General features: G+C 43.1%; 1 protein-coding gene across 1 annotated transcript; it reads left to right on the forward strand.

Moving 5' to 3' along the window:
- Positions 1–175: 175 nt before the first annotated feature.
- On the forward strand, positions 176–27,585 carry Psma5 (proteasome 20S subunit alpha 5). Its single transcript, XM_028879383.1, has 9 exons — positions 176–545; positions 3,971–4,037; positions 13,425–13,551; positions 16,602–16,669; positions 17,784–17,891; positions 18,030–18,088; positions 19,171–19,273; positions 21,759–21,845; positions 27,346–27,585. Exons 1-9 carry the CDS (start codon positions 517–519, stop codon positions 27,421–27,423), a joined length of 726 nt encoding a protein of 241 aa, XP_028735216.1. The 5' UTR covers positions 176–516; the 3' UTR covers positions 27,424–27,585.
- The last annotated feature ends 409 nt before the right edge of the window (positions 27,586–27,994 follow it).

Here is a 27,994-nt window from a genome sequence, read left to right on the forward strand (position 1 = left end):
AGCAAAGCCGGTTCCGGGTGTCACAGAGCCGGGAAGACCGTGAAGAGCGGGGTCTGCGAGCGCGAGGAGGAAGAGACCCGTGTCCCCGGCTGCAGATGCGAGAGCTGGCAGGACTTACGTCACGATCCCGACAATTCAACTATCAATCCGAGTCTTGCCGCGGCCCATCTCGCAGCGGGCTCCACTTCTCTGAGCGGTTCACTCTCACCACTTGCCTCGAGTCCCAGCGCCCTTAGCAACCACCGGAGATGGAAAGCGGAAGGGCGCCTTGGTCCCGCCCTCCCCGCGTTAAGCCAGGTCCGGCGAGGAAGCGTGTCAGCCCAATCACCGCGGCGAGAATCTCGACCATCCAATCGAAAGGAGGCACGAGAGGCGGGCTAAAAGGGTCGCGTGCGCACGCGCAGACGGGAGCAGGGTCCCTGGTGCTGTGGCGGTGTGGTTGACTAGGGTGCTACCCGGAGTCGTGTGGCCCTTGAAAACCCCGCGTATCCACCGCTGCCTCCTCTCGTCCTCGCCATGTTCCTCACTCGGTCCGAGTACGACAGGTTGGTACGGCGGGAAGCTGCAGGGTCTGGATTACGGTGGGCGGGCCCGGGGCCCGGGCCGCGGCCTTGGTTCTGCAGTGTCATGGGGCGCTCCGGGAACCCAAGTCTGGCGGGACCCGGGGAATCTGGTTCCCGAGGCGCCGGGCGGGACTCCCCAAGCTGGACTGGAGCGGATCGGGCACACTTGTCCTGCCGCTGAGTCACCGCTAGTCCTGACTCCCTGGGGAATCGAGAAGCTGGGGTTTGTGTTTGGGGCAGGCAGTGGAGAGGGGTCTGGACTCCGACCTTTAACCTGGAGGAGGATTGGGGGGTCACCAGCTCTGCGTTCATCTTTTCAAGCTAAGTATGACTGCTTTAAAAAAAAAAAAAAAGGTGAAATGAGGTGCCTTGAATAAAAAGCCACCAGAGACTATTGAATGAGTTTGTGGAAGAAGACATGCTGTGCTCTACATTTTTGTCTTTTCAAAAGCGCGAAGGCAGTTTCAGCTGTGCCGGGTACATTGCCTGCAGTCTGGAGGAAATACAATGTAGAGTGGTTCTCAGGAGAGTTGTAATATGCTGATTCCATTGGAAACCCCCCCCCAAAAAAAAAAGTTGAAAGCGCTATTGTAGTGTTCTGTTGAAAGCCAGATGTTTTGCAAAGTCAAAGCTGTGTGATTGTGTTTATTAAAACAATCATTATTAAAAATAAAAAACTTTCAGGTCTTGGAAATGCTAGCTAATACTGCTATAAATGCTGTAGACATTTTAACTTTCAGTTTCTGTTTTGATTAGTTTTGCAAGCTAAATTAACTTCCTTTAAAAGTTAGGGAAAGCAGACATTTTCTTTGTTCCAGGCTGTCTGAGAAATTGCTGGCAAGTATATATTGATCCTGTCAGAATTGTAGCACCTGGGGTGGCCTTTGTCATCCTTTTGCTGACTCATAGAAGATATATGTGAAGTTTTAAAACTACCTCCTGCTGCCAAGTAAAATGGTCGTTAACACTTGGCTTCCAGGGTATTGAAGAGAATCATCCTTAGATGATAAAATTTTGAGAAAATTGTGATCCTCGTTCGAAAGGCTTTGTTATTAAGTTTTGCTCATTTATTTCTATGTATTAGTTGCTCTGTGCACTTTTTTTTTTCTTTTGTGTCTGCTCATGACTGAACAGGTACACGTCTTTGGCAAATGTCTAGCTTTTGCTCTGTGCAAGGCACTCACTGTTCAGGGTGCTGGTTTTACGGCAGTGAGCAAAATCAAGGTCCTTACTCCCCTGTTTAGAAGAGTAACTAGTATGAGAGAGAAGATGCCATTGGAGGAGTCTAAGAGCGTCAGAAGTTCTGATGGGAGGTTGCATTCATTGTTAGGGCTGGGGAGCACTTCACAAAGAAGCTGATAATTCAAATGGGTCCGGAGAAAGTAGAATCTTAATAAATCAAGACCAGGAGAGCCAACCACTTTGTTGGATAATAAAATATGGACAAAGGAGGGCCAGTGGAAAGGCATAATGCATATTTGAAAAAAGTCCAGTCTGGTTATCACAGATGTATGATGCATATTATGGGGCTAGTGGATGATACAGGAAAACTGGGATGATGCCAGATACTGATGGCTTTAATAGAATGTTAAGGATTTGGGTCTCTGTAGGCAACTGTGTGCTATTAATTTTTTTTCTTTTTCATCTTTTTAAAAAACGAATTAAAAAATTGGGGCGGGAGAGTGCGTGTACTTTGTATATGCCTGGTGTTCTTTGAGGCCAGGAGAGGGTGTTGGATCTCCTGAACTGGAGTAACAAGATGGTTTTTAGCCACAGTGTCAGTGCTGGGAATCAAATCAGACTCTTCCTCTGGAAGCCCCTGGAAGCCCCTAGCCATCTCTCCAGCTCCCTTCTTGGTCTTTGTTGTTACTTTTTAAAGACAAGGTGTCATTTATAGCCCTGGGTGACTGAGCACTAACTGGCCAGCCCGGGCTGGCCTTGAATTGCCTGGGCTGGCCTTGAATTTGTGGCGTCCCTTCTGCCTGGGTGTTCTGAGTTCTGGGCTTATACTCACAAGCCACTGTGTCAGGCTTTAATGTTTTCTTTAAAAAGTTGCCTCATCACAATTATTTTTATAAAGATTAACCGATGGGATTAGAAGAACAGGTCACCAGTTAGGAGGCTATTACAATAGTTAGGTAAAAGGTAACAAGGACGTCGAGATGGAAGTGATGTTACCATAGAGGAGGAGTTGATAGGAGTTTATGGCAGCGTGTGGTAGGAGAAAGGAGAGGGTAGGGAGTAGTGAGTCAGATCATTCAGAACATTCATTCGGTCCTAGAGCTTTGACCCCAGTTTTCTGTCTGTGATTTTTAGACTGTTCTTCAGAACCTTGGTCTTCCTTCTGATCGGGTTTAGTGATATTGATTGAGGATCAAATGAGGAACTGGATAGTGAGATTCTCTCCACTTCTCATTTAGTGAGAAGAATTGTCAGCGACACTGTAGTAGAGTAGTTGAAAGCTTGGTCTCTGTAAGTAAGAATTCGTGAACTCTGATTCGAGTTCTGCTTCTTTCATGCCAAGTAGCTTTGAGCAATTTATTTGAACACACACACACACACACACACACACACACACACACACACACAATTTCTTTTGAAGAAAAAGTTTAAAAGTTTTGGTTAAAATTTGAGAACACAGTGCTGTATGCATACTGTTGAGAAGTTTAGAATTCATAAACTAAGGATTGCCATCATTTGATCATTTGTATTCATTCATTCAAACATTTTTAATTAAATGTAATTAATTAATTTTTAAATGGTGATTGTGTGTGGGAAGCTTCTATAGCTAACAGTATGTTAGTGCCTCTTCTCCACAGAGGTCACCAACACTGGTGTAAACAAGAGGGGCATACTAGAGAGTAAACTAGTCTGGCCTGTAATCGGCATGAGTATCTGTTTAGTAAGGAAACTAGACAGGCTTTAGTAACTGTATGGTTCTTAGTCTGTTGTTAATACAATATCTCATAGGCAGAGAAATGTACTTTTAACTGACTCTTACAAAAATAGCAACATCAAATGCACATAATGGGAAGAAAGGAAAGGGGAAAAAGTGACATTTTCTTGGAAATGGCCTGATAGCTTTGGGGCATGAATTTATCAAAGGAATTGGTAGGTTGGCTCAGAGTTCATTCAGGTTGATTCAGGTCACCTGCTTTCGTTTGAACAGTTTGGTTAAGATTTTGGTTAGTCTTGGGAGTAGGGGAGAGGTATTCTCTGCATAGATTTGAGTGCCTTGAAAACACCAAAAGACTAAAAGGCTTGCTGTGGGCAGAGTGATGGGCAACTTGCACATCCCCCAGTCAATCTGAGCTAGTTGTCAAGGAACTTCGTTCCACTGTCTGTATACTTCTGACAATTTCTAATACCGTTTTTGTTTTGTTTTGTTTTTTGTTCTTTAATTGCAGGGGTGTGAATACTTTTTCTCCTGAAGGAAGATTATTTCAAGTGGAATATGCCATTGAGGCTATCAAGGTATAGTAGTAGCAAGTAAAGGTTTGGAAATTTCATTAACAGCCCTCACACATTGTTTGCTAGAAGGACATTTGGGAGAAGTGTGTTTGGGCCATTTTTTTTTTTTTTTTGAAAATATTCTTACATTCCTTTAACCAACTACTATTTTTATAACAGCTTTAATTAATACTATTTCTGAGGTCCATTTTGAACAGATAACTGCTTCATAATTATGTGAGTTTTTTCCTTCGGTGAGAATGGAGGGATGAATTTTTGTTTCATATCTTGACTTTAAAGAGGAATGTAGAAGTCCAGCGTTAGCTCCTCTGTGTGTGTGTGTGTGTGTGTGTTAGAGCAGGCATGTCTGGGCCAAAGGTTGACGCTGGGTGTCCTCAGGTGCTCTGCCTTATTTTGATACAGGGTCTCTCACTGAACCTGGAGCTCTGATCGGCTAGACTAGATAGACTGACAACCTCAGACCTTCTTTCTCTACTGTCCCAGTGCTAGGATTACAGGGGTGTGCTTCCTGCACTGGTTCTGGGACTCAGACTCTGGTCTTCAATGCGTGAGTGGCAAACACTGCCAACTACGTCATCTCTCCGGGCCCTGTTGCCTTCTATATTTTGTTTTCTTGAGCAAATCATATAACTGATCACCTGCAGTTTTGTTGGTAAAACTGTGAATTTGTGGTAGATAATGGGGACTAAAAGGAGGTGTGTCCTGTAATCTAAAAACAAAATCAAATGTAAAGGGCTTGAGGGTATAGCTTGGTTGGTGGAGTGCTGGCCTTGCATGCAATCTCTAGACAGACAGACAGACACACACACACACACACACACACACACACACCCAAACATGTAGTTCACACTAGTATTCTCAACATTAGAAGGCTACCTGTACCTGAAGTTAGAACTACATATGTTGAATTATGAGTAATTAAATAGCTTTTCCTTTGGTAGATAGTTAAGAGGCTGTTAGAAGACCAGGGTTGTAGGAAACATGAATATCTGTAATCTTTGAATGAAGTATTGAAAAGGAATGCTTTGAAAAGAGAAAGAAAGAGATGTCCTGGTCCCAAACTAGGAATTGTGCTTTTGGTTTCTGGGGTAGCTCTACACAGTAGGTCCAATTCCTCTAACGAGGACTGGGAACCATGGAAGTGGTTTGTCTCTTAACCACGTGCTTGCGGCGTCTTGTTGTCACCAGCAGTGTCTGTCTCGTCCCTTCTGGTTATATAGTTCTAGTACCGTAATGCTGTCTCACAAAACGGCTCCTCACTGGTGAAAGTGCTTGCCACCAAGCCTACCACCTCAGTCCCCAAGTCGCACGTGGTGTAAGGAAGGATCTGAGTCCCTCAGGTTGTCCTTTGATTTCTACAGTTGCCCAGCACATACATGACACATAAATATGATTAAAAACATTTTTTTAAGAGATAGCTCATGTTGTTGGAAACAGTTCATAATGGAAAACTATTAACTTTCTGGAGTTTCTCCAGCCTTCTGGAGTTTCCTTCCATGGGGCTTAGTTTGCCTTTGAACCACGTACTTCTCTTTCTGACCATCTATGCTCTGTATTGAATGAGTATGAAGTGCTGAGCTATCAGAATTCAAACTGTAGTATTAATTTGTGCTTCATCGCGACAACAGTTCTGCTTAAGGCCAAGAGCTGTCCTGCTTTAAAAGCTCTTTAGGGCTAGTAAGCTTTAGGTTATCTAGAGATAATGAGATGGTATTTGATCTCTGTAATCTTAGCTGGGCTAGATAGTAATGTAGCCTATAGTAGTAAAACTCAACCATTATGAAAATTCAGGTGCTTTGGAGTTTAAATAACCCGCTTGTTGCTTGTTGCTTTGGTGTCTTCTGAGAAGCCAGTGAGAAGGCAATTTGGTTGCTGTATGGCTTGGATAGCATGAGAAGACCTAGAGAGTAGGATTGTGAAGGTAGCTCACTCAAGATGTTTGCCATGTAAGCCGAGGACCTGAGTCTGGGACCACAGCACCTACATGAATAGCCCTTTGCACGTGCACATCAGGAGAATGACTAATAATTCTGGCTAGAAGTGATGAATCATTTGGAGGTACTTTATAAATAATGCAGGGTGGGATATAACCAGCAGTGGTAGGGAATGTACTGTTAGAATAGGTTTCTCAAACCTGTGGTAATATCAAAGTTATCATCTTAAGCATCTGACACTGGTTGCATTGCTGAGTTATATTCAAGGAATAGTATACAGACGCAGTTCAGAGGTACCCTTGTCTTCTCTGCCTTTCCTCAGTCTACAAAGGTGGCTAGGAGGAGAAATTTAGGCAGAATTAGAGTATAAAGATACATTGGAGAGTATAAGTGAAAAAAAATCTTGAATTTTGACACTGTGTGTGTATGTGTGTGTGTGTATTTACACATGTATACACAATCTGGCGTGTATGAAGTTAGTGGACAACTTCTGGGAGTTGTTTCTCCTTTTACCATCAAATACAGGAATTGAACTCTGGTTGTCAGGCTTGTGTGAAAGGGTCTTTTACCTGCTGAGTCATCTTGCTGCCCCTTGATGTATTTTATAAAATAGCTTGTCTCAGAAATATTGGCCTATTATTATTATTATTATTATTAAATTGGAATCCAAATTGAGTAGACTGACAATATGTGTTTGTGCTGTGAAAGCAGGTTTTCTACGTGATTGAACTGAATAACTTTCCTGTGTGGGGGCCTTCTGGTGTGGCCACTACTGGTTGGATGCCAGTAGCACTTACCCACAAAATTCTGTATACTTTGTTGAATGTTGGTGGGAGGCAAGAGAGCCCCCATTTGAGAGTTGCTCTACTAGAAAAAATTAAAAGTAGATGGGAATTTGGCTCTGTCTTGTGCAGTTGAGGATTCAGGATCCTCAATAAACAATTACAAGTAGGTGCTGTGGATGGATGTAGTCAGTGGTAGAGTGCTTGCCTAGCAGATGAGAGGCCCTAGGTTCAGTCTGTGCCCAAATTTAAAAATTATGGCAATTAGGGAACACATAAGTCTTATATTTAATTTTCTGGGCAATGGATTCATATTTATTATTACTGTTATTATTTTAATTTTTCAGGGCATGCACCTATGTAGTTTTAGAGTTAAAGGTAAAATGGCTCTATGAATTGTGCAATAAGAACATCAGTCCCTTAGGCTTGTACATCTGTTCTCAGTTTCCCAGAGGCAGCACTTTAAACCCTTTTTTCTTTTTTAGATCAATTTTATTTTTTTATGTGTATGGGTGTTTTTGCTTGCTTGTATTTACACCATGTGTGTGCAGTACTTTTAGAAGCCAGAACTCTTGAAATTGTAATTATTGATGTCTGTGAACCACCTACCACGAGGGTGCTGCCCACTGAACCTGAGTCCTCTTCAAGAGCAGCAGTGTTCTTACCCGCTGAGCCTTCTGTAGAGCCCACTTCAGCTCTTTTATTTGATAATGTTCTTGCCACCCACCATATATTTAGAACACAGGCATCGTTAGACATTATCCACACATTTTTCATTATTGAAGATAGACGTCTGCGATTTTCTGTGTATCTGTTCTCTGCCCACCCACAGTTGCCTAGAGGGTTAGTAATAGTGAATACAACCCTCCCAATAGATATCTTACGCAAAGCAATTTCTGTAAAATTAATGAACAGTTGTGTTAATAAAACTGTTCAAAATGGTTGAGCCAATTTGTGTTCTGTGACTATTTTTTCATTCCTGTGGCCTTTACTCCCTGCCTCCTCAAATAGGGTTTTATGTATCTCAGGCTATCTTCAAACTCAGTGCCCCTCAAACTTCTGATCCTCCTGTCTTTAACTCCTGGGTGCTAGGACTGCCTGGGCCCTAGGATCTGGTTTATGTGGTGCTAGAGTGCATGTTAGGCACTCTATCACTTGAGCTATATCTCAGCTTTTCTTTTGAGCTAGGGTTTCACTATGTAGCCTAGGCTGCCTGGGACTGGTATCTTCCTCCCTTCATCTTCCGAACAGCTAGACTAAGAGGCGAGGATCACCAAACCTGATCTGAACATTTCTTTCTTAAGTGATAGAGCAGTAGCTATGAGAATACCTTGTCCATAGTATTGACCTATGATTTTTCTTTTTCATGAATCATTTTTTTTCTGTTTGATAAAATTATGGTAGTTTTGTGTGGGAGTTATAGTTCTGATATATTTCTTAGTGTGAATTTTTGCCAGATTGTAAAAACTACTGCTCTAGAGAGAAGTGCTCGTTTCAATATGTTTCTGGCTCCTGCCTTTGAGATCTAAGTAGGGAAATAGCTTGAGATTCTTAATATTGACTTCATATATTTCTACTTACTTACTTGGTTTTCAGTAATAATACTCTACCCTTTGACTAGGCTTAGAGCTCCTTGATCCAAAGACTGCTTTACCTTTTCCATACAATAAATCTAGGGTCTTCTGCATGAACAGTGGGGAGAGAAGCTATTGGCAAAATTATTAAGGCCACTCCACGTAGTTAAAAGGAAGATTTATTTAGTGGGTAACTTACAAATGAAGGGATAGGTAGGTTGCAGGGTCTGGGGAAGGTGTATAGCAGTCCAGCAGTGTTCTTTGGAGCTCTGCTCTGTCAACCTCCACCGTCAAGGGTCCAGGCACAGAGAGAACGCTCGCTCATCCAGATCTCGGGTCTCCAGGTGCCTCCCTTGGCCCTGCCTTGTAGGCGTGACAGTTGCCAAAGCCTCAATGGGAATTAGAACTTCCAGATCAAAGCTGGAATGGCTACCCACTACATCTCCCCCTTTTTGTCTAAGTAAGAAGGTTCTAACCTAATACAAGACTATATACAAAGGAATGGTTATCAAATATTGTCCAGGAATAATAAGGGATAATGACCTAGATAAGATGGAACTACAACCAATGTGAACAATATCAAGCAAGAAACACATACTAAAATCCAGAGAAGTCTAGAGCATAGGTAAATGGCATGTTACAAAGATCATTCCAAAAGGTATCCTATCCTAAAGAACCTGAATCTAATACTTAATATGTTCTATCTAAGATATTATATATATATACTAAGTTGTAACTATAACTGCTAGTCTTCAATCCCATCAAAGGCCTGAGAAGGAATATAATGGTACCTGAGAAATGGTAGATGGATGCAAGCAACTTTCGGGAGTCTTGCAGGGTAGACAGAGACAGCTGACAGCCTGAACAGTCACCTAATGTTTCTTTATAAAGTTGGGGCATCTTTCTTTAGCCCACAGGGCTAGAGTCTCTTGGTCATTTTTTTCAGTGTCCTGTAGAATGTTTGGCAGTTTTAGAAGAAAAGGGGAAGTGCTGTGGATATCGCTATATGTAAATAAACACTGATTGGCCAATAGCTAGACAGGAAGTATAGTTGGGACTAACAGAGAGGAGAATTGAGAAAGGAGGAAGGAAAGGAGAGAATGCCTGGAGCCGCCGCCAGGACAAGGAAGATGTAAAGTACAAGGAAGATATAAAGTACCGGTAAGCCACGAGCCACTTGGCAAAGTAAAGATTAATAGAAATGGGCTAAATAAAAGAGTAAGAGCTAGACAATGGTAGACCTGAGCTAATGGCCAAGCAGTTTAAATAATGTAAGAGTCTGTGTGTTAAATAAACATAAAATATATAAGTGGGCTCTGGGACTGGCGGGACTTGGCTGTGGGAGCTGGAGAGCCATTTCACTTTTCAAAATAAAGAAGGTAGCCTGGGATCAGTTTTTTCTTTCATTTCTGGCAGTACTGGGGAATGGATTCATGGTCTATGGTGTGTATTCTACCATTAATCAATAGCCTCAGTTCCCCTTTAGTTTGAGTTTTGGTTTAAGACAGAATCTAGCTGAGTGTGGTGGAGCATGCCTTTAATCCCTGCAGTTAGGAGGCAGAGGGAGGTAGTGCTCTGAGTTTGAGGCCAGCCTGGTCTACAGGGAGTTCCAGGACAGCCAGGGCTAAACAGAGAAACCCTGTCTCAAAAAAACGAAAACCAAGAAACAGAATCTCACTAAACTGTACAAGCTGGCCTTGGACTCAGTGTGTAGCTTAGGCAAACCTTGAACAAATGACCCTGTTTACTCAGCCTTCCCAGTAGTTGGGATTATAGGCCTGAGCCACCAAACTTAGCTGGAGTCTGCTTAAAGCAGACATTAAATTGTTTTTGCATCTTTTAGCTCTCCCTTTTTGTCCACATGCTGAGGTCCTAGTCACCTACATCTTCTTCCCAGAAGTGCCCATGGTAAAAATCAGGTTAATTACCACTTTCTTTCAAGCATTAGAATTTTATTACTATTTTCCCATTCTCTTTGTCCTAGTGGGTTTGTGTCTGTTTTAGAAGGCCTTTATTATATTCACAGATTTGAGGAAGAAGTAGAGCTTATGTGTTCAGTCTGCATCTTAGTAAGAAGTAAGGGCATTCTCTAGTTACAGAAGAGTTTTTGGCAATCTTCTATAGTTTCACAGGTATCTTTTGTTTAAAAAAAGGGGGTAGTGGTGGTGGTAATGAAAGACTAAGGCAGGGGAATCATAATTGTGAGTCTAGCATCGACAACCCTATCTTAAAACCAAAACTAATTGACTAAAATGAAATAAGAAGCTGGTATACATTTAATAATACTTCTAAATAAAGTTAGAATTGTATACATTTGAGAGTAATATATATGTATGAGACATGACGTACTCATTAATAATGATTGTCAACTTCACAGGATCTAGAACCACTGCAAAGGCAAGCCTCTGGAGTTTCACAAAAAGTTATGAGGGAGGTGGCAGTCTGGGCTTTGGCCTTGCACTTCATAAAAAGAGAGAACTTGCTGAACACTGGCAGTCATTGCTCTCTCTCCTGACGGTGTCTGCAGTGTGACCAGCAGCCTCCCATTTCTGTCCCCATGCCTTCCCCACTGCATGGACTGTACCCTCCATCTGTGAGCCAGACAAACCCTTCCTCCTTCCCCACTGTATGGACTGTACCCTCCATCTGTGAAGCCAGACAAACCCTTCCTCCTTCCCCACTGTATGGACTGTATCCTCCATCTGTGAGCAGACCCTTCCTCCTTCCCCACTGTATGGACTGTACCCTCCATCTGTGAGCAGACAAACCCTTCCTCCTTCCCCACTGTATGGACTGTATCCTCCATCTGTGAGCCAGACAAACCCTTCCTCCTTCCCCACTGCATGGACTGTATCCTCCATCTGTGAGCAGACAAACCCTTCCTCCTTCCCCACTGCATGGACTGTATCCTCCATCTGTGAGCAGACAAACCCTTCCTCCTTCCCCACTGTATGGACTGTATCCTCCATCTGTGAGCAAACCCTTCCTCCTTCCCCACTGTATGGACTGTACCCTCCATCTGTGAGCCAGACAAACCCTTCCTCCTTCCCCACTGTATGGACTGTATCCTCCATCTGTGAGCAGACCCTTCCTCCTTCCCCACTGTATGGACTGTACCCTCCATCTGTGAGCAAACCCTTCCTCCTTCCCCACTGCATGGGCTGTATCCTCCATCTGTGAGCCAGACAAACCCTTCCTCCTTCCCCACTGTATGGACTGTATCCTCCATCTGTGAGCAGACCCTTCCTCCTTCCCCACTGTATGGACTGTACCCTCCATCTGTGAGCAGACAAACCCTTCCTCCTTCCCCACTGTATGGACTGTATCCTCCATCTGTGAGCAGACCCTTCCTCCTTCCCCACTGTATGGACTGTACCCTCCATCTGTGAGCCAGAGCAAACCCTTCCTCCTTTGCTTCATGTTGCTGCTTTTTCAGAAATATTTTGACAACATTCAGTCTAAAGACATGTTAAACTCGAGGCAGTGATGGCCCATGTCTTTAATCCCAGCACTCAGGAGGCAGAGGCTAGTGAATCTCTTTGAGTTCAAGGCCAGCCTGGTCTACAGAGTGAGTTCCAGGACAGCCAGAGCTGTTACAGTGAGTAACCCTGTCTCCAAAAACAAAAACAAACAAAGGCATGTCAAACATGCTCTGTGTGTGGATTCATGGAGGAGCTAGAAAGATGGTTCAGTGGTGAAGAGCTCTTACTGCTCTTCCAGAGTTCAGTTCCCAATACTCATGTTGGGTGGCTCAAACTGCCTCTAGTTCTAGGCCTTGGGCATCAGATGCCTTCTTGTGGCCTCTGCAGGCATCCTCACTAAGTGCACGCACACGCACACGCCATTGTTTTATAGAACTAAGAAGATACAATGGGAATCCAGGGGATAAAGAAAGTGTGGTCTTAGGAGGCTTTATGAGTAGTGGGTAAATTTGGAGAGGCAGAAGGAAGAATATATTCCACAGGAGACAGCTTTAGGAAGGGTACTAGTGTTACTGATAATATGCCTTGAGGGTTGAGCACTTATGGGTTTGTCATTTAATAGTGATAAAGTTGGAGGTGAAAGGTTATGATTATGAGAAGCTCATTTGGTTTTTAACTTACAGGCAATACAGAGTATCGGTTCTTGAGAGAAATATAGTGAAAATAGCATTTTTAAAAATCTGTATCAATAAAAGATATATTCAGATCAAGAGACTAAGGATGAGACAGAGGTGTGGAGTGTGGCTCATGATTTGGGAGGCAGAAGCAAGCCTGATCTACATAACAAATTTCATTTTGGCTAGAGTTACATGATGAGGCCTTTTCTCAAAGGAGAGAGGTGTGGGGAGGCTATATGACAGGAAAACACTTGTTTATTATGTGGTAGGCTATGTTTTCTTGATGCAGCTATTATGATTGTCTTCATTTTGCAGACAGAAAATTGAGGCACATAGTGATGAGGTATGTGGGGGTGACTGAGTGGTGATGTGGAGGTGAAGAGGTGAATTGACTGTATTGTAGACTGCTGGTGACTTGGATTAAGCTAGTATTTTACTATGCCAATTTGAGCATGGTGGTCCTTTCTCTTCCCACTCTTTTTTCCTCTTTTTCTTTTCCAGAGATGACATGGGTTCAGGGAGCATAACCTATTGGACAGACCAATATAGATAGTAGAGGTAAAAGCCACGAATTCCAGGAAAAAACAAAGATAAGACCAAAAAAACTAACAAACTATGATTAGAACTTTAGAATTCTCCCTCCCAGTATTAGTGTTAACATACATCATTTTTCAGATGTGTTCAGACCTTATTGGACACCCCACCCCATTTTTGGTACTGGGGACTGAACCCAGAGCCTTACTCATTCAAGGTAAGCACTCTGCCATGGAGCTTCCCTTGTTCCCCCAAGTCCCAGACTTCCTCTTCTACAGTACAGAATTCTGTAAATGCCTTTGCTATTCACAGAACAGTATAGTGTTTATTAGGTGCTCTCTGTTCTTCCTGCGCCCTAGGTATGGATGGCTGAGCTGCTTGTGAAGGAGTGCAGGGATTTCTTTGAGCTGTGCGTTGTAACTGCAGCATGCCTTTTGTTTGTTTGTTTGTTTGTTTGTTTGTTTTAGCTTGGTTCTACGGCCATTGGCATCCAGACATCAGAGGGTGTGTGTCTAGCTGTGGAGAAGAGAATTACCTCCCCACTAATGGAGCCTAGCAGCATTGAGAAAATTGTAGAGATTGATGCACATATAGGTAAGTAATAGGCGGAAGTTATTATAGGATCTGGCATTGGTTAATTATCTTCTGTGATCCAAGGGAGGTTCACATGGTAAATGGCTTATCTTCTGATTCGCTGTTATTTTCAAGGCAGGAGGCCAGTGTACATAAATTTAGGCAGTAGAGAGCAGTCTCAGGACTTACTATGCTTAACCTACTACCAGAAATTCTTTTCATCTTCAGATTTGCTGTATTTTACATTTTGCAGTACTTGGAATTGAACCCAGATACTCTCAAATGCTAGGCAAACATTCTACCGCTGAACTAAAACCCAACCTTTGGCAAATACAATGATATTTAAATACATAAAGATTGGCTCCTAGTCTAGTTCCTGAGATGGCCATGTTACCCTGGTAGTAAGCTAGCTGGAGCCGAGATAGTGTGGAAAGTTGTAATGTCCACTAAGAAACAGTAATTCTCAAAGATCTTTGGAGAGTTTAAGGTTCAGAGTGTTACAAGAATCATACAAACTTTGACCAAATCAACCCTATTCCCGTGTGTTAAACTTAATTGTTTTTCTCCTGGCCCCCTTCTTAATTGTTTTTCTCCTTCTTTCTCTGGTCTTTAGTATAATTTTCTTGCTTTGGCTCTTGACAATGTAGCATTTAAAGATGTGTACTTTTACATTTTACTGCTTTGTGTTATAGTTGGCTATCCAGATTTGCTTATCTTATTTACTCAACTCAATTAATACAACATTTGCAAAATAATTAATTGCTTAAAGGCCATAAGAACTAAATGCCATGGTAACTGTGGGAGCTTAGTATTTTCTTTCATAGCTAGAGAAGCAGATTCTGCAATTAGAACATTATGTCTGCTGTATCTCAGGTCAACTGTCTTTTGGAGGTAGGTCAATGTCACGTCATTCAAAGGTAGAAAACATTATGCTAGACTCCATGGCTATAGACAGGAGGCAGACATGGTACTTGTCCCCCAGGAACAGGCGGTCTTATTTGTGGTGGTGCACAGTGTATGCTCGGGGTGTAAAGGAGGAAAAAGAGTTTTGTCTGGGTTCGGTGGTCATGGGTATTAGTTACTTTTTCTACACTGTGACCAGATATCTGACAGTTTAAGAGAAGGAACCTTTCTTTTGGCCCACTCACAGTTTCAGAGGGTTCCCTGTCATTGTGGTGAAAACATTGTGGATATCTATGTTCACATCGTAGTAGATCTGGAGTAGAGAAAAGAGTACTGTGATGGTCCCTGGCTTTCTCTTTTATTCATTTTATTCTACCTATGGTACTAGCCCAGTTACTCACACTCTAATGGGTCTTCCCCATTTAGTTAATCCTTTGGAAACACCCCCAACACACCAAGAGGTATTGTCTCTGTCTCCCCTATGATTCTAAAGCCTGTCAGTAGAAAGTGAAGATTAACCATCATGGTTGAGCTTGCCAAGCCTGGCACTGTAATTCCAGCTGCTGGGAGGCTGACAGCAAGACTTCAGAGTTTCAGAACTTCCCTAGCAGTCTAGGGAAGACTCTGTTACAAAATAAAAAATAAAAATAGGGCTGGAGATGGATGTAGCTTAGTGGAGGAACATGTGCTTTAGCATGTATAGGACCTTAAAAGCAAAGCTCTCTGCTACAAAATATTAGGGGCATAAATATTTTAGCATGATTGGGAAGTAAACTGTGTGTGGCAAGAGATGAGTCTGGAAGTCAGAGAATAGAAAGTCCCCGTCCCCCCCATCCCCCAATCCTGCTAAAGGGCTTGGACTTTTGCATTGCTAGGAAGGGATCCAAACAGTGAGACACTGCAATCCCAGTAGAATTTTAGAATATTCTCATGACAATTTCTGAAGGTAGGTTGATGGGGCCTGAGAGTGGAGGCAGGGGAGTCAACAGTTAAGAACATTTTTAGTGTAGCCAGGCAGTGGTGGTGCACACCTTTAATCCCAGCACTCAGGAGGCAGAGGCAAGTGGGTCTCTGAGTTTGAGGCTAGCTTGGTTTATAAAGTGTGTTCCATGACAGACAGAGCTGTTATACAGACAAACCCTCTTGAAAAACTTAAAAAAAAAAAAAAAAAAAAAGGCCCCTATGTAAGAATGACATGTAAATTCATGAAATGTTTTACAGAAAAAAAAAAAAAAAAGGAAAAGAAAGAAATTTAATAGTTCAAATATTTGAATATTTGGTCATCAGTCAAATTATGAAATTCTTCAACCAAGGCAATGGCCAAAAGAGAACTTGGGATCTGATTGGTTGTGAAGGCCAAGGAAGACAAGGGCTTCCACAGGGGAAGTGGGTTGAAACAGTGGTATCCAACTAGATGGACTGACAGTCATTTGACTTTGTAGGTCTGACGCTCTGGAGAGAAACCCGGCCTGAGACTGAGATTTGAATCATGGCATATAAGTAGCAATTACAGCCATTAGTAATCTTGGCACATTCAGCCATTAGGCAGCTTTCTAAAATAACAAGTTGCTTTGTTGGAGTAGGGAACTGAAGAGGCTCCTGATGTTTTCCCGAGGTCTTCTGCTGCAGTCCCTAGGGAGAGAGTTTCTTCTTGGGCTTGGCTGTAGTGTTTGCTTTGCTCAGAAGTGCATCATGGGGCCAGCAAGGTGTCACAGTGGTTAAAGGCACTTTCTGAATAAACCTGGGGACTGGGGTTCCATCCCTGGAACTCATGTAAAGGTTGTCCTGACCTCTCCATGTGTACTGGGACATTGCACCCACTCTCACACACACTATTCACATACACACAGATAGGCCAATAAACAATGAAATAGATGTTAAGTGCATCGTGCTCTGTAACATTTGCTAAGGGGATTCTTTGGCTGCAGTATGTGGACATTCATGTTTGTCTGGCTTACTATCTGGACTTCACTGTCAGCATGGTTGGTTTTCTGTTTGTGTGATCATTATACCTATATTCGGTGGTCATCATTTCCCATTTATTCTGTTGGGTTGATTGCTGTGAGATTGTTGCCATGGTTCCAGGCCAGATTTCCAGTATTTACTTAGTGGATGAAAAGTTCTAGAAGGTTTTTGGCCGATCGGTCACTGTTGCTTTTACATTACAGGTTGTGCCATGAGTGGGCTAATTGCTGATGCTAAAACTTTAATTGATAAAGCCAGAGTGGAGACACAGGTAAAATCAGCATCTTCTCTGCTTTTTACTGATGCATGCACTCCTTGTTTAATGATGATAGAGCTACCTGGGTTACATTGCAGGTGTCTGTGTTGGTATTAGACATGGCTCTTGGGAGTATTTTGGGTCGATTCTCCTGCTACAACTCTTGGGACTTAGGACTTAGCTCTCCAGACATTGCAGCTTAAAGCAGGCTCTAGTCAGTAAAGCCTACAGTCTCTTGCTTCTTCCAGGTTGACCTTACATAAAGCATGCACTGTATCCCCTGATTGGCTTTCTGTGGAGCATTGTGGTGGAATGTGGTCATAGTAAAAGGCCTTTTCTGCCAGGCTTATAAAATTGTTCTCATCTGGTAAGCAATGATTTGTACCAAGTGACATTTTAAGAATGGTGATTTTCTTTAATAAAAGAACAACAACAACAACAACAAAACTACAGACAAATCCATGGGTATCTGGTTTGATTGTAGCAGTGATTGCTGCAAGGTAGAAATTTTTGCACTTATTCGCACGCTTGTTCTCCATTTAACATAAACTTAACAGGATAAGATGAGTATTTAAGGAAAACTGACACTTGGTTACTAACATTGACTTCGTTAGAAGGCTAAACTTGCTGCTTTACTTTAGATGTTAAGCCTAGTTTTCAAGGGTAGCAGCCTCTAAGTCATCCTATTTCCAGAGCTTATCTGTGTGCACATGCATGTGCTCGCTCACTCTGTCCTCTTCTCCCCTTCATTTTCCCCTGCCCCCTCTTGAGACACATTCTTTCTGTGAACAGCCCAGACTGGCCTTGAACTCATGATCCTTCTGATTGCGTGGATCATGGGCATATACCGTAACACCTGGCAATCAGAGCTGTTCCTCTCTGATATAGTCCAGAGTATTCAGTGGCTAGTATTAATCAAGAAGAAAGTGTTGATCTGGGCAGGTGATCTGTCTGTAATCCTAGTCCTTGGGAGGACTGCAAGTTCTAAGTCTGTCTGTGATAGATAGTGAGACCCTGTCTTGGAAACAGAAAGAGGCATTCGAGCCTTGCTTTCACTTGGTAGAGAGGTGGTGAACTGTTGAGTTTCCTGCTTCCCAGGAAGCAGTATCACTCTTTGCCCTTTTTCTAGAACCATTGGTTCACCTATAATGAGACAATGACGGTGGAGAGTGTGACCCAGGCTGTGTCCAATCTGGCTTTGCAGTTTGGAGAAGAAGATGCAGATCCAGGCGCCATGGTGAGTTAGTTCAGATGCTTGTGTTGAGCCTGCTTGCTATTCTGTAGGACTGAAAGGGTCTGCCCTGTGCACATGTTTTCCTGGGCTCTCGTTCTCATTATTTGTAGCCTCTTCTAAATGAATTCTTTTTGGTTCTAGTCTCGTCCCTTTGGAGTAGCATTATTGTTTGGAGGAGTTGATGAGAAAGGACCCCAGCTGTAAGTACCATTCTTTTTCCCCCTGCTTTGGGAGTGTGTGTGTGCGTGTGCGTGTGTGTGGGGGGGGTGATTATTGTGATTTGCAGTGTGGTCTACTGAAGAGCTGCAAAGAGTTAGAGCTATAGCTCAGTAAGAGTGCTTGCCTAGTAGACACAGAGCTCTGGGTGTCAGCCTACCACCACGCAAAGCCAGTGTGCTGGAGCATGTCTACCTTCCTAGGACTCGGAAGGTGTAGGCACGGGGATACATTTAAGCTTGTCCTTGGCTACAGTAAGTTCCAGACCAGTCTTGAGCCACTCTGTTTTAAAAAGGAGAGAAACAACTGGGTGGTGGTGCACATCTTTAATCCCAGCACTCAAGAGGCAGAGTTTGAGCTCTCCCACCCCTGGTCTACAGAGTGAGAGTTACAAGACTACATAGAAACCTTGCCTTGAAAAGCCAACTAGCCAACAACAAACAAACAAATTAACTAATTAAATTTTTAATAAGTAAAAAGGAAGAAGCAATTATTAGGAAAAAGTAGGGCTTCTGAGTCAGTGTTTGTGTGCTGTGTATGTGAGAATTAGAGATCCATGAAGAACCTCTGCAGAACCAATGCTAATTCTCGGAAGAATTAGAAGTTACCTTATTGCTGTTACCATCTGATCTTCATTCTCACCTTGGTGTATCAAAGATAAGACTGACAATTGATAAGACTGACATAAATACCATGGTCATTCTGTTCACGTCTTAGGTGTGCATCAGTGCCATGGTTATGTATACTCACTCTGTCATTCTTCTCTCCCAAACCCTGAAGAAGTCAGTGATTTTCTTAACCAACATTTTCTTCTTTTTTAAAATAAAATATTATTTTAAGTGAATTTTTTGGTTAGCACACAAAGTGACATTTCCATGTGTACACAGATGTATATATCATTAGTAAGGACCTTTTAAAAGAACTGTTTCTCAAAACAAAAAGTTTTAGGAACTGTGCCTCGGTACTGCAGTAGCATGTCCTGCTGCGGGGTGAAACGCGTAGACGTCTTTTAGTGAGGTGTTGGTGGCATAAAATGCTTCGCTCTTAACATTGTTGTCCTTTTCAGGTTCCATATGGACCCATCTGGGACCTTTGTACAGTGTGATGCTCGAGCAATTGGCTCTGCTTCAGAGGGTGCCCAGAGCTCCTTGCAAGAAGTTTACCACAAGGTAATGAACTGTTCTCACAAATGTCACCATCACTTTTTAAGTCAGTATCGAACTCCTCTGTAATTAAAACTATAGACCTGAAGAGTTGAGAGTTGTGTCACCTTGGAATCACAACCTAAAACAAGACGTGAAAATGATCTATTTATTAATGTCTGCCTCTGTCTCCTGAGTGTTGGGATTAACAGCATGCACTGCCAACCCAGTTTACATGTTCACTGGAATAGCACTTTGAATTACCATCAAAGGTTTTCCTCTTGGGCCTAGAGAGATGGCTCAGCAGTTAACTGCTCTATCAGAGGACTTGAGTTCAGATCCCAGTACCTATATTTGGTGGCTTGTAAGTGCCAGTAATGCCAGCTCTAAGGGATCTGACACCCTTTTCTGGCTTCATGGGTACCCACACACACAAATGAAATCATTTTTAAACAGGCCCTTTCCCTTCCTTTCACAGCTTGCTTAACTGTTTAGCACAAGAGGCCCAGCTTTCAGCCCAACTCAAATTTTGATAAACTATACTGAGCTTTACCATTTTTAGTTCTTGATTTAAAGTGAGAGTCACGTGACTTTTCCTTTTGCTGGTATCTTAGAAGTCATCACAGTTATTAATTGACCTCATTGCATTGTTACTGCGTCTTGGAATGTAGAGAAGCCCCAGAAGAGATGGGCTGTAAGCAGTCAGACACCTGCTGCATTTGTTAACGTTAGCATCGTCTGGGAGGCTATGACACTCCAGAACAATTACAGCAAGAGCATCAAAGGTGACTTGCTGTGTTTCAGGGACCCTTCTTAGTAAAGTGCTTCTCTTGTAAGCATGATTCCCCAGAACCCACATTAATAAAAGCTGGAGAGCTGCCTCAGTGGTGAAGAGAACATACTGCTCTTACAGAAGACTGGAATTTGGTCCTCAGCACCCATGTCAGGTGACTCACAGCTATCTATAACTCCAGCTCCAGGGGATCTGACACCCTTTCTTTGGCTTCTGTGGGCCTCTGCACTCTTGTGTATACCCACACAGAAGCACACATCATTAAAAAAAAAAGGAGGGGGGGGGAGCCAGGCCTTGTACGACAAGCTTGTAATCACAGTGCTCGGGAGGCAGACAGGTGGATCACTGGGGCTCACTTGCTAGGCAGCCTAGCATACTTGGTGAATTCTAGGCCAGTGAGAGATTGGTTTCAACAATTTTAAAGGTGTCTGAGGAATAACAGAGAAGGTTGTTCTCTGACCTCCACATGCATGCACATGCAACCCTACCCCCCATGAATCTGCACACACACGAACATTCACACACAAAAGAAAAGAGAGGGAAAAAAGGTGATAATATTGAGGGTAAACCAGGCACTGGTGGCGCACGCCTTTAATTCCAGCCCTCAGAGGCAGAGGCAGGTGGATCTCTGAGTTTGAGGCCAGCCTGGTCTACAGAGCGAGTTTCAAGACAGCCAGGGCTACACAGAGAAACCCTGTCTCAGATAACAAAAAAAACAAGAAAGAAATTGAAGTTCAAATTATTGTGAGAATTAGAAATAACACAGAGACACAAAATAATCTTCTGCTTTTAGAAAAATGTCACCAGTAAGCTTGCTGAGCACAGGGTTGCCACAGACTTCCAGATCTGACAAATGCAACCAAAGAAAGCACAGCGATGCCCTTTGCCTGGAACGCAGATCTTGCCTGTGCAGGAAATTAGGTGTCAGTCCACGTCCTAGTTGGTGTCTGTTATTCATTTATTTATTTGTGTGTGCGTGTGTCAACCTGACACACGTTAGAGCCATATGGAAAGCGGGTTTCAGTTGATAGAATACCTCATCAGACTGGCCTCTCGGCAGGTCTGTAGGACATTTTCTTGATTGGTGTGGGAGGGTCCAGCTCACTACGGGTGGTGCCATCTCTGGGCAGGTGGTCCTGGGGTCTATAAGAAAGCAAACTGAGAAAGTCAGGAGGAACAAGCCAGTAAGCAGCATCCTCCACAGCCTCTGCTTCATTTCCTGCCTCGACTTCCCCCAGTGATGAAGTGTGACCTGAGAATTCTAAGGTGAAATAAACCCTCTCCTTCCCAAGTTGCTTTTGGTCATGGTGTTTATCACAGCAATAGGAACCTTAAGATGGGTAAAAGAATGAAAACTGAATCTTCTGAATCATTGGATTGCCTTCTTAGGTCAATTGGGCATTATTAGAATGTTACCCAGGTTATGTTACCTTTTAAATCAAAAAGCAATAAACACTAGAGATGTACAGCCTTTTCCTCTTTCTCAAAGATCATTTACTATATGAAAGTTAGTAGCTCAAAGTAGGATATTTTTCTTCTGAATGAGTATATTCTACTTGCCATATACTTGAATATTGATATTATTATATAATGTAGTACACTATACAAATTCAGATGTAAAGTTTATTAGTACTGGCCAAGCTGCTGCTTCAGAGCGATGGGGGAGAGGACTGAAGGAAGGGATTATGTTCACTAACAGCTCATCTCATTCTGTTCAAGTCTATGACACTGAAAGAAGCCATCAAGTCTTCACTCATCATTCTCAAACAAGTCATGGAGGAGAAGCTGAATGCCACTAACATAGAGGTACTTTCCTGCTTTCCTGTGACTTTACAGGTGTTGGGGCTCCCACTGGTAAAGACTGAGGCGATCCAGAAAACCAATCTGAGTGCACTGCTCTTAGGTCATGAGGGCATTTGAGTAATAATTAGTGTTAGTGAGGTGCTGGGAGCCAGAGTGCAGTGAGTTTAAGAATGAAGGGGAAACAGGGTTCTTACGACTGATAACATGAGCAGGAGGCAGTACTAAAAAACAAAAGGGAAAATTAACGTAGGAAGTTGTAAAAAGGTGAAGACAGTACAAATACAGTGTTTCAAAAAGCAAACTTAACTCAGCATTGTTCTTGAGACCCCACTATATGAGCCCCAGCTTTGCTGTACGTGGTATTCCAGAAGCAGGGAAAGGATGCAGGAACCCAGTCCTAGCTAAGCGTTGTGCCGTGCAGTGTAAGGAACACACAGACAGTTAAGGTGTGGGTGGAACTTCTGATGCAGTAAGAGCAGGTTTCCATGTGAACATGTGACAGAGTAGGGCGTTAGGAAAGCATCCTGGAAGAGGCGCTGTCTGGAGGAGGGAGGCGAAGGATAACCCGGAAACGAGAATCATAGCATGGGCCGGGGGTCGGAGGACTGGGGCCGTGGGCACAGCTCAACAGTAGAGTGAAAAGGAAAACTCAGACAGGGTTTTTTCTTTGCTTTTCTCTTTTTGCTGGGTTGTAGAATAGAGGGGTGGCAAGTAATAAAGATTGGGAAGCACAGGTCCAATTCTGTATGATCTTCGTTAGGAGGTTCGGAGTAGATGGGAAAGATAATGATGAGTACACGTGAGATTTGGAGTGAACGGAGAGAGATAGCCTGTGTTTGCTAGGGATTGCTAGGTTGTTTGTCGAGTGGGTGAGTGCTGCAGAAATGAAGGAGAATGGGCACTATTGGAGTACGAGACATTACAGATAGGAAAAAAGGAAGGGGGAGGAAAATGATAGCCAGACTGCACTTAAAACTAGCTCAGGCTAGAAGAGCGGTTATCCGGAGAGACATAGTATATATGTCTATTTCTGTTTTTTAAAAAAGTTTAAAACGCACTGGCTATTATAACTACTGCTATAATCACAAGTCAATATTAAACCAAATCAGCACCAACCAGGATGTTTGCTGGGTTGAGTGGTAGGATTAACCCTGAGGGAAGGTGGATTAGTTACAGATCAGCATGGAGAGTCCGGGAATCTTGTTGCTTTCATAGGCTGCCACAAAAGGGTCAAAGCTGGGTTTTAGAAACAGGTCCAAGGAATCCGAGGGACTGGCTGTCTTTGAGCAGAAGTAGGAAGGAGCTTTAATATGGTTCTAGAATTTCATGTAAGTGGGGTTGATAATGTGTGCTCCTCTGTGCCTTAATTTTGACTCAGCATAATTTTGAAGTTCACCTGGTTGTATCAGTTGTCTCTTAGGTTTTACTGCTGGGGGATATTCCTTGAGCCTACTTTATACCATGTATTGCTAAGTCTTTTTTCCAAACAGAAGCTATATTCAGTATCTTGTCTCCTTACTTATTCCTTAGTCATTACATTTATTTCTGCTTTTTATTTCTCGAGACTGACCCTTGCTGTGGTAACTCCTGCTTGTCAGTATTTCCTGACAACTCTAGAACTCTCGTTTGACCAGCTAATGCTGTCACCCTGCTTGACAGTCCGAAATAAAACCATTATCTTACCAGAAAAACCACTTCCCCTTCCCATATTTCTAATCCTGGTTGATAAGAACCTCCATTGTGCTTGCCATTCACAGCAGAAACCTAGAAGACTTTGACCTAACCCTCACCCTCACCCTAACCCTCGCCCTCCTCCTCCTCTCTTGTGGCCAGATCTAGTCTCTGCTGCCTTACAGCGAGCTGTGTTGATAGTTCTTCTCCATCCCAGTGTCCAGAGCTTTGCCTGCTTAACGGCTGCTGTATGATTGACATTTGGACCCAGATCTAATTTTTAAGTCCTTATACTCAGTCCCTGAGTCACCTGACTCAGCCCAGTGCTGAGTTTATAGGTGTGTTCCACCACAGCTAAGGTTCTAGACTTTTAAACTGCTGTATACACTCTGCATCCCCTTTGTCTCAGTGGCCATCCCACCTGTCCTTACAGAAACGTCATGGTCATGTTTGTGTGCATTTGCATATTCAGCCTGCACTTCCTCTCCTTCGTCTGTCCAGTTAATACACAACTCAAAAGTGTCCTCATTCTTGACTCTTCCCTGGACCTTTGGGCCTCTCCTTTCCAAACACTCAGTGTTATTCTAACAGTCAGGTGACATTGAGAGCCTCTGGCATCCTTAGTAAGCGAAGAGCAGGACTTTATCTCTAGTCCTGTTTTTTAGCACCTATAACTAGCATCATAATCCCTGGATTATTGATAAAGAGAGAAAACATCTGTGCACCTGCCTCATGGAGGTTTTATAAAAGTAAAGTAAAATAATAAATAGAAAATAGTCTTATTCATTATGTAAATGCGTATCATTATGCGAATGATATGGGTTATTTTTACTTGCCTAGTGATGAGTAATTTCCTGAAGGCAGTGCAGGGTTCAAAACCCATTAGTGTTCGTTTACCTCCTGGTTCTATAGGATCTTTTTATTCAGAGTTTGCCCAGTTCCTGTTTTTAGCCCCTGTAAGCTTTTGGGAGGATTACCCCTGGGACATGCATGACCTCACAAAACAATCCTGTAGTCTTTTTTGTTGTTGTTTGTTTTTTATTTGCATTGGTGTTTTGCCATGGGTATCTGGTCCCCTGGAACTGGAGTCACAGACAGATGTGAGCTGCCATGTTGTTGCTGGGAATTGAACCCAGGTCCTCTGGAAAGAGCAGTCAGTGCTCCTAACTGCTGAGCCATCTCTCTAACCCCCAGTCCTATAGTCTTGATTCCATTTATTGATACTGCATCTCTGTCCTCACTGACATTGCTCAAGAAAAGATATACCTTAAGAGAAGTGGGAATTCTATTTATATTTATAGTATCGTTATAATAGAACTCGTAGGCTATATGGACTAGAATACATTGCTTAATATATATTTGTAAAATATATTTGAAGTTCTTCAGACATTTTCTGTTATTGGATATATCTTTTGGGAGAATCTACTAGGCAGGCTTTGTGATGAAGGCATTTATTTTAAACTTTTCCCAGACCAGAATGTTAGATGTCTTTCCCCCCAAATTTTACTTATTTAGAAAGAATAATAATTGTAGAACTAGACTGTGCTAATTTTGTCTGCTAACTTCCAAATAAATCCTATTTCTAAATGCTGTAGAGTGGGACTTGGAGATAGCTTAATCAGTAAAATACCTACAGAGATCTGATTCTGATCTTCAGAATCCATGTAAAAATGCCAGGCATTGCCGCCGTGTTTAGGAGGCAGCGAGAGGCGACTCCCTGGGGCTCACCAGCCAGCCAGCCTACTTGTTGAGTTCCCAGCCAGTAGAGTCCACATCTGAACAAAAACCAAGTAGACTGCATGCAGTCAAGGAACAACAGCCAAGTTTGTCCTCTGGGCCTCCATGTACACATAGACCTGTTCATGTGTACAACATACACTGTGTACAGTTTTAAAATTTAAAAAGACAGAATGGAAAAAATGACATTAAAAACAAGCACAGGCCGGGCAGTGGTGGTGCATGCTTTTAGCCCCAGCACTCGGGAGGCAGAGGCAAGCGGATCTCTGAGTTCGAGGCCAGCCTGGTCTATAAAACGAGGTGTAGCAATGCTACACAGAGAAACCCTGTCTCGAAAATCAAAAAAAAAAAAAAAAAACCAAGCACAGAGGCCTGGAAAGATGGCTCGCAGGTCAGAGCACTTACTGATCTTGCAGAGGGCCCAGGCTTGTTTCCCAGAACCCATGTGATGGCTTACGACTGCCTGTAACTCCAGTTCCAGGGGATCTGACACCTTCTGGCTTCCACGAGCTCCTACACACATGTTGTGCCCATGAAATCACGCAGGCCCCCACACATTGGTGTAAATTTTAAAAACAAATCCATCTTTCAGCACTGGCAAATGTGAACTGGCCCCTGTTTGTCAGGGCTGCCCCGTCCTGGGGTTTGTGCTGCGCAGAGGTGATGCCGTCACTACATCTGGAGGGTAGTGCTTGTTTGGGTTTGGTGTGGCCTGCACTGCCAGTCTGGTTATCGCCGATCTCAGAATGATTTCCCATTGCAGTGCTGCTGGAGTCTTCTTATCCCCTTAAACAACCTTCGCCACAGAGGCAGCTGTAGAGAAAATATCTAACAATGATAGCTAACAGCTGTTTGGTCCTTCCTAACATTCTAAACACTTGCATGGATTAACATTTAATCCTCACTGCTACTCTATGAATATTTAGTGTTCCCATTTTACAGGTGAGAACATAGAGACACGGGCTGGCCAAGTATTCCAGTGTCACACAAGTTCACTTTGGAGTTTACAAATATGCCTTAAATGTATTTCTTTGGGGCTGAAATAATTCAGTGTTAGGGCACTTGCCTAGAGCATGTTGGACCCTAAGTTGTTTGATTCCTACATTCGTGTGTGTGTGTGTGTGTGTGTGTGTGTGTGTACACGTGTACACATTTTATTTTCTATGTGTAGTATGTGCAAAGGCAGGCAGACATAGCATGGTACATTTGTAGAGGTCAGAGAACTTTTACAGTCAGTCTGTCCTTCCACAGCAGGATCTGAGGGTGAGTAGTACTCAGGCAGTAGTCAGGCTGGGTGACAGGTGTCTTCACTCCCAAGCTATCTTGTGGGCCGGACTGCACTCTAAATATACTCCTAGGGGCTGGAGAGATGGCTCAGCAGTTAAGAGCGTTGCTCTTCCAGAGGACCCGGGTTCAATTTCCACACCCACATGGAATCTCACACCCATCTGTAGTGGGATCCAATGTCCTCTTCTGGCTTGCAGGCATGCCTGCAGACAGAGCACTCATATACATAAAATACATAAATAAATCTTTAAAAAGAACCGAATTACATATTCCTATATATAATGAATAACACATGCATACATATTCATTCATTCCTGAAGGAATCTAGCTGAAAGCAAATGTACTGGCGCTGTGTGGTTTGGGTTTTTGAGACAGGGGTTCTCTGTGTAGCTTTGGTGCCTGTCCTGGAACTTGCTCTGTAGACTAGGCTGGCCTCGAACTCAGAGATCCACCTGCCTCTGTGTCTGGAGTGCTGGGATTAAAGGCATGCGCCACCACCTCCAGGCCTGGCTCTGTGTACTTTGCCGCTACTTTTGTAATGTCACTGAAGTAACTTCAAGAGGGAACAGTGGTGTCAGTTTGGGTAACTGTTAGGTGGTGGATTAACCTCAAAATAGAAAAATTGGTCAATACGAATTTTTATTTTGGAGTCAGTTATTTTAGGGACCTGCTGCCTGTAAAGGATACCCCAGGACAGCAGATCCTTAGTTCCTAAGGAACAGCTGCCTCACTGGCACTCTGACCGAGCCAGGGCATCAGCGAGGAGCCCAGCCCAGCCCAGCTTACTAGACTTTCTGTTTGTCTGCAGCTCGCCACGGTGCAGCCCGGCCAGAATTTCCACATGTTCACAAAGGAGGAACTGGAGGAGGTGATCAAGGACATTTAAGGAGGAGCCATCCTCAGACATCTGTGGGACACTTTCAGTTCTCCTAATCGCCCTTAAACTTGATTTCCAGCTCTTAAGTCATGGAAAATATTCAGTATATGTGTGTTTTTTTATGATGTCTGTACATAACAGCAATTCTGAAATAAAAAATTTTAAAATATTTGTTCATAGTCTGCTCTATAATTTTAAGTGCTTAGGTTGGTAGGCCAGTGATTAGTACCCCTGGTTTGTGAGCATGACTGTTCTAAAATGAGTGCAGTGGTTCTCTGCAACAGTCAGCTCTAGCGGTGGGTGCTAGAGATGAATTCAGGCTAGGCCAGCACCTCCCCGTGGTTAGTGCATGTTAATGCCACTGTCAGTCCATTGTAGTCTCGGGGTGTCTCTGGAGGACACACACTCCTGTTGCTTCCTTTCTATGAACACACTGCTCTTTGACCACCAGAAGACTGTCCTGGGGGCCTCCCCAAAACATTGATGAGTTAGGATAAGTCATCCCTAAGGCTATAGCTTTTCTCTGTATCTTTGTTTTTTTCTTTTTTTTTTTTTTGTTTTTCGAGACAGGGTTTCTCTG

The sequence above is a fragment of the Peromyscus leucopus genome, chromosome 6 (genome assembly GCF_004664715.2).
Source record: "Peromyscus leucopus breed LL Stock chromosome 6, UCI_PerLeu_2.1, whole genome shotgun sequence".
Classification (NCBI taxonomy): domain Eukaryota; kingdom Metazoa; phylum Chordata; class Mammalia; order Rodentia; family Cricetidae; genus Peromyscus; species Peromyscus leucopus.

Excerpts from the sequence above, each read along its gene's own strand:
- Psma5 (XM_028879383.1), top strand. The coding sequence starts at position 517 with ATGTTCCTCACTCGGTCCGAGTACGACAG. Across the intron at positions 546-3,970 it reads ACTCGGTCCGAGTACGACAG|GGGTGTGAATACTTTTTCTC; the intron begins GTTGGTACGGCG and ends CTTTAATTGCAG. Across the intron at positions 21,846-27,345 it reads TGAATGCCACTAACATAGAG|CTCGCCACGGTGCAGCCCGG; the intron begins GTACTTTCCTGC and ends GTTTGTCTGCAG.